We start from the raw sequence: 6,000 nt of genomic DNA on the forward strand, positions 1-6,000 counted from the left end.
ATAGATAGATAGATGATTGATACATGTCAGACAGACGGACAGACAGACAGACAGACAGACAGATAGATAGATAGATAGATAGATAGATAGTTGATGGATGGATGGATAGATGACAGACACATGACAGACAGACAGACAGACGGACGGATGGATATAGATAGTTGATGGATGGATGGGTGGATAGATAGATGATAGATACATGATAGACAGACAGATAGATAGATATCACAGCTCTTGTTTTCTTGGTTTGGAGAGGGGTTTTTTTTAGGTTTTTTTTTCCTTCATATTACTCTTTTCAATATCAGAAGATGGCTACGATCCCTAAGAATTCAGGATGTACTCATGAACACAGCCCTTCTTTTTTTAATTTGAAGTCCAAGAAGACTCTCTTTCTCTGGCTTCTCCAAAGAGTTAATAACAACTAAACTTTCTTTCCTCCTCCTCCTCCTCCTCCTCCTCCTCCTCCTCGGGTGCAGGCCGTCTTGCTAGCATTCCAGGTCTCTTGTGCTTTTAGCAACTGGCCCCCTTTAAGGAAGCTTGGCGAGGGAGCCAAGTACATTTAAGCCTTCCTCAGGCAGGAAACAGGAATTAATGTGCAGCGTTTCTCATCCTGTGGTTGAAAACTTTTGCTGCTAGGAAGGAAAGGGCAGCTGTGCGGAGCTGCTGCTTCTGCCGCTGTCGCCGCTGCCGCTCCTCTTCCTCCTCCCGAGGGAATTAAAATGCAGGTTTTCCAATGTTGTCTTGGGGAAATGGTACTCTCAATATTTATCTCAAAAGTCTTTATAGGTGCAAGCAAACAGTGGGTAGATAGAAAGGGTGTTTTATTTTTGGGTGGGGCGAGGTTTGAGAAGGTTCCCTGGCTGAGTTTTGCAAAAGCCGGTTGTGGCGGAGGAGAAAAAACAACGACGACGTTGGGATAGAAAGAAGAGGAATGCAATAACATCTCTCTCTTACTCAAAGCCTACTTCTCCCCTCCCTTCCTCCCCCTTATCAGTGTGTTCTTCGCTTCTGCTAACATGTCTAGCTCCTCAGCTATCTTGACAGGCAACGAGCCCTGATCCAAAACCACTTTTCTTTTCCGTTTCTTTAGAAACCCGACGTGAGGCTGTCCAGAGGGAGCATCGACCGCGAGGACGGAAGTCTCCAGGGTCCGGTAAGCTGACATCCATCCCATTTTTTTCTCGATGGGGAATGAGGATCCCATTCCCGTCTGCTTTCAGGAAACGAATTCCGATTCGTTTCAGATTGCCCCGATTATTATATTTCGGTGAGACGCTTGGCTGTTCCCCCACAACACGCCGGGAGTAACTTGTTTTCGCGCTGCCTCTGGAACCGACGCGTTCTCTTATCCTTGCAGGCAGCGCTTTCGTTATTTTTTAATAAACTGACATTATTTTTGGCCTCACGGATGGGTCGGGAAGATTGCACGTTGCTAATAGACTTCCAAAGAGGCTGTTCAGAAAAGCAAAATAGAATCGCTTTTGTGGGGATCCGATTTCACAAGTTTTGTGGCTTGCTCAATTTTCAGGGATTGGAAGGGAAGGTGGAAGTCCTTCCTGCTTGGGCTCTATGCAGGTAGCTTGTTTTTAGCAGAAAAGCTGTTTATTAGTAGATAATTCTGCTGGTCTATGATGGTCAGGAAGATTGGATTTGTCAGTAGATTAATGCTAAGCAGTTCTCTGGCGTTGCTAGGAAAGCTCTCAAAAAAGAACACTCCTAGGTAGCTGGATCTTATGTTTACTGTGTGTCCTTTTATGTTTCACACATGTACTATATTGCCAGAGGGGTGGTGTTTTGTGTGTGCTTCACATAGGAATGTTGGCAAGGGACCATCCATTGTGAGGAACCACTGTGACAATCCCTCGTAACACTGCGTAAGTGGAGGGCCTTCAACCCCCCTTGCAGACGACAAAGGTCTCCAGAACTGAAGTCCAAAAGGGTGTTTGCGTGCAAAACGTGGTGTCACAAACCCACACACAGGTGTCAGAATGCATAGATGGCTTAATTCAAGGGTAAAGTATGTTCAAAACTGAAAGCAAAATGGGATGCTTTTAAGTCGAGCAGTCCCCGAGAATTACTGATTTTAACAAAAAATGGTGTGCTGCAATTTGATTTTTCTGCTTATCAATTTATTTATATTTTATTTGAGACCCAGTTTCCAAAAAAAATGTGAATATCCAATTTTCTAGTACTTTGCTGTGATGGATTCAAGGCTCTAGATTTAAGGAGTCTGTTTTCTGCGTCACGGATTGCTTTATGTTTGCAATAAAAATGCCTTATGCTGATTTTGCCTAGCCTTGCTTTTCCCAGCAGCAATTACATTAGCAAACACAAGAAATCAACTCTGCTAATACACTTTTTTATAAAGGCGAAACACAAGCATGGTTTCCCAAGAATTAAACCCCCATCAGTACTCATAAGTGTCATTCTCATTGTTGATCAATGATAGAACAAACTTTTATTTGGTTTGGCCACCTGTTTTAAAAATCCCAAAGGTGCTTTTCCAAAAGGCAATTGGACTTCTTTAGATTTTTCTTTGAACATGTTTTGCTTCTCATCCAAGAAGCTTCTTCAGAAGTGATGATTGAGAATCGCTGTAGATATACTTCAAACATGTGACAAGATTTCAAATCAGTTATAAAACATTCCAAATAAATAATCCTGGACTTGTTTGTTTGCTTCTGTTTTATTGTACAACTGAGCAGTAATTACTATGAAAAATCTGTTCAACAATACGGAGAGGGCTATGATAAAGAGTTTTTCCAACTAGGATTATTACCTATAATTCATCTTAAAATTTTCAATATTTGGGGATAGCAGTTGTTGTAAATATGCCATTTTGTCTGAGTAACGATAGCAGTGACTTAGCCAGAGTACATCGCCACAAGACAGAGATAAAATAACTGGTTTGTCTCTTAACGTTAAAAAGAGATAAAATTATGAATGAAGCATAAAAACTTAATTGCCTTCCTCTGAAATTGGGGAAAGACAAACACTTTGGAAAAAAATAGGGTGTGGGGGATTAGCTGGAAGGGGGTTGCATTGTTCATAAACCTTTTTGTGTGGTTAATTAGATTCATTTCAATTATTATTATTTTTTTTTTGCAGGCTTCTAACCAGCACATTTATCAGCCTGTGGGCAAACCAGGTATGCAAGTCACAATGTCAACTTTGAGCCTCTCCTTCTTCCCTTCCCTTCCCCTTTTTGGGGAAATGAGTTTGAAGTGGTGGTGAAGAGGGAGGCACCATTTTAAGGAGCAAGCAGAATAGTTAAGTGGCCAGTTCCTTGAATGACACTCAGGAGTAACACGGGAGCTTTCGAATCCTCCCATCTCCAGCTGATGCTGATTTGAGGGCTCAGGGTTCTTTGTTTATTTTATTTATTAAATGCATATGCTGTCCATCTCGCCTTCAAGCAACTCTGCACAAAGGGGCATTTTAATAAAAAAGTAAGTCTCTACATGGCTTTACCTTTGGAGATGAGAAGAATCTGAGAAAGAAGCTCAGGGGCAAGATATTTATGCTTGGTTGCAGTATGAGAGCTTCCTTCCTTCCTCCCTCCCTTCCTCCCTTCCTTCCCTCCCTCCTTCCCTTCCCNTCCCTCCCTCCCTTCCCTCCTGCCTTCCTCCCTTTCCTTCCCTCCCTCCTTCCTTGCTCCCTTCTTCCCTTCCCTCCTTCCCTCCCTTCCTTCCTTCCTCCCTCCCTCCCTCCCTTTTCTCCCTTCCTTCCTTCCTTCCTTCCTTCCTTCCTTCCTTCCTTCCGCCTTAATGGTTCCATGTGGAAGTGGGCATCAAAGAAGCTTGACTCTCTTCTACAACCCTTGCTTGGGTATTCAGTGAATCTGATGCCCAGAGTCTCTGTCACGCACAGGAAATCAAGAGTCCAGGCAGTTTAGACGAGTACACAGTATGTGTTTATTTGTATACTAAAGCTCTCTACAAGAATCTGAGCTACTAAGGGTCAAAGCGAGTTGGCGGTAGATCAGAGTCAAAGGAATTCAAGGTGGGCTGGACTGAGATCTCTGGTGGGCGGGAAGGAACTCAAGACTGATGACACGTTTGACCCCCTCCTCCCTCGGGCTCAGCTTTCCCATCTCCCGCAGCCTCTGCCTTATCGTACCCAACGTCTTTTCTTCCTAGATCATGCTGCCCCGCCTAAAAAGCCACCACGCCCTGGAGCTCCCAGCCACTTGGGCAGCCTTGCCAGTCTCAACAACCCTGTGGACAGCTACAACGAAGGGGTTAAGGTACAACCGCCACTTGGAAGACTCGCTCGTTAGTCATCAAAAGGCACCAGTCAAAGGGGAGGGTGCTGTTACTACTCATGTAGAACAGGGCTTCTCAACCTCAGCTACAAGACGCGTGGCCTCCCAAATTCTCTAGCCGGCGTAACTAAAATCTGTTACGTTTGGGACAATCAGATACATAAAAGCGTTCGGGCCATAAAATGGCGGTTGAGTTGACATCGCCATTAGGAAACCCCGTATGTGTGCTGCACTGTCTCGCCCCATCTCCCCAGGAACTCTTCCTGCTCGTCCAACTGTTCCAAGCTTTCGGTCAGGTCTTCCCCAAGAGTACCTAGCAGGGCTGAAGGATCTCTTCTACTACGTACAGGTCCCAACCAGCCCCAGCCGAGAGGGAGAAGCCGCGTGGCCTGAAAGCCAGGGATTCTTGCTTTTTCAATCGCGGCTTGGAAATGGCTGGGATTAAAATCCCCCAATCTCCTTGCTCACCCAGCTCCAAGTAGGAACTTGCTGTCACTACCCCATGAAGTTTGCCTGGCTCTTTGCACTAGCCACAATAGGGAGCGAAAGAACTTACTCCTTTTAGTGAAAGTTGCCCAAGCCTTCCATCCTGCTTCTTATCCCTGCCTGGTTAGGACTAAAACAATCACAGCAGGTTACATCTTTTAACTTAGCTACAATTAACCAGTGTTTTTTGTTTATTGCCCAGCCTTTGAAACTGTTCTGGAAAAGATTCCTTAGAGCAGTGGTGGCGAACCTATGGCACGGGTGCCAGAGGCAGCACTCAGAGCCCTCTCTGTGGGCGCGCGCGCCGTCGCCCTAGTTCTAGGCCTTCAGCTGGGTTTTATAAAACTTTTTCGCTTTAGGCCTCCGCCGCCGTGTGCAAAAAAAAAAAAAAAAGATTCAATCAATCAGTCAATTTCAACTTCTCGTGGGAAAAAAAAAAGATCTTGCAAAGTTGGAATTGATTGAACTTTTTAGTCCCACCCAGTCTGCCGTTACCACCGCAGCCACGCCCGCCCAATGGGCCACACCCAGCCAATGGGCCACACTTACCCGGCACTCAACGATGCATAAGTGGGTTTTGGGTTGCAGTTTGGGCACTCGGTCTCTAAAAGGTTCGCCATCACTGCCTTAGAGCAAGGGTCCCCCAACCTTTTTGGCACCAGGGACTGATTTTGGAGAAGACCCTTTTTCCACGGACCAGGGCGGCGGCGGGGGGGGGAGGAGCGCACAACCTAGATCCCGCGCATGTGCAGTTTTGCTTGCCTGCTGCTCACCTCCAGCTATGCGGCCCGCTTTCTAACAGGCCGTGGACCGGTCTCGGTCCGCAGCCCAGGAATTGGGGACTCCGGCCTTAGAGAGGGAACTCTCCATCAACCAGCCTTCCATAGTGCCCATAGTATGAGCATGGCTTTGGGGAACGTCTCTTCGCCTTTTCTATTAAAATTCAGAAATAGCTGTCGCTGCTTCCAGGTGGGCACTTGGGACTCCAGTTGCATTTGCAATTTGGCCTTGAGATATGTAGCTGGTCTTTCGCCTATGGCATCTAATACCGTTTGATATGTACTTCCCCTTGAGTCCCAATTTTCATTACAGCCGATTCTTAAAAGTCCAAGGAACGTACCGTAACTATATCCCTATTGGTATTTCTGAAAAGTGTCCCTAAAACTGGGCTGAGCAAATCTTTGGCACATGGAAGATGTTGCATTAAGATTGGTTGCTGCCGGGATGATATTTTGCTCATGAATCAATAT

General features: G+C 45.6%; 1 protein-coding gene across 1 annotated transcript in view; it reads left to right on the forward strand.

Moving 5' to 3' along the window:
• LOC107299973 (focal adhesion kinase 1-like) overlaps positions 1-4,370 on the forward strand; it is a 57,634-nt gene extending 53,264 nt beyond the window's left edge. The window contains exons 10-12 of the mRNA XM_015829318.2: positions 1,091-1,153; positions 3,109-3,148; positions 4,140-4,370. Of these exons, the coding sequence (XP_015684804.2) occupies positions 1,091-1,153; positions 3,109-3,148; positions 4,140-4,279 (243 nt within the window). The 3' untranslated portion in view covers positions 4,280-4,370. The remainder of the gene's footprint in view (positions 1-1,090; positions 1,154-3,108; positions 3,149-4,139) is intronic.
• Positions 4,371-6,000: the final 1,630 nt, after the last annotated feature.

This window comes from Protobothrops mucrosquamatus, unplaced genomic scaffold (genome assembly GCF_001527695.2).
Source record: "Protobothrops mucrosquamatus isolate PMUCROS unplaced genomic scaffold, P.Mucros_1.0 scaffold5842, whole genome shotgun sequence".
NCBI classification, from domain to species: Eukaryota; Metazoa; Chordata; class Lepidosauria; order Squamata; family Viperidae; genus Protobothrops; species Protobothrops mucrosquamatus.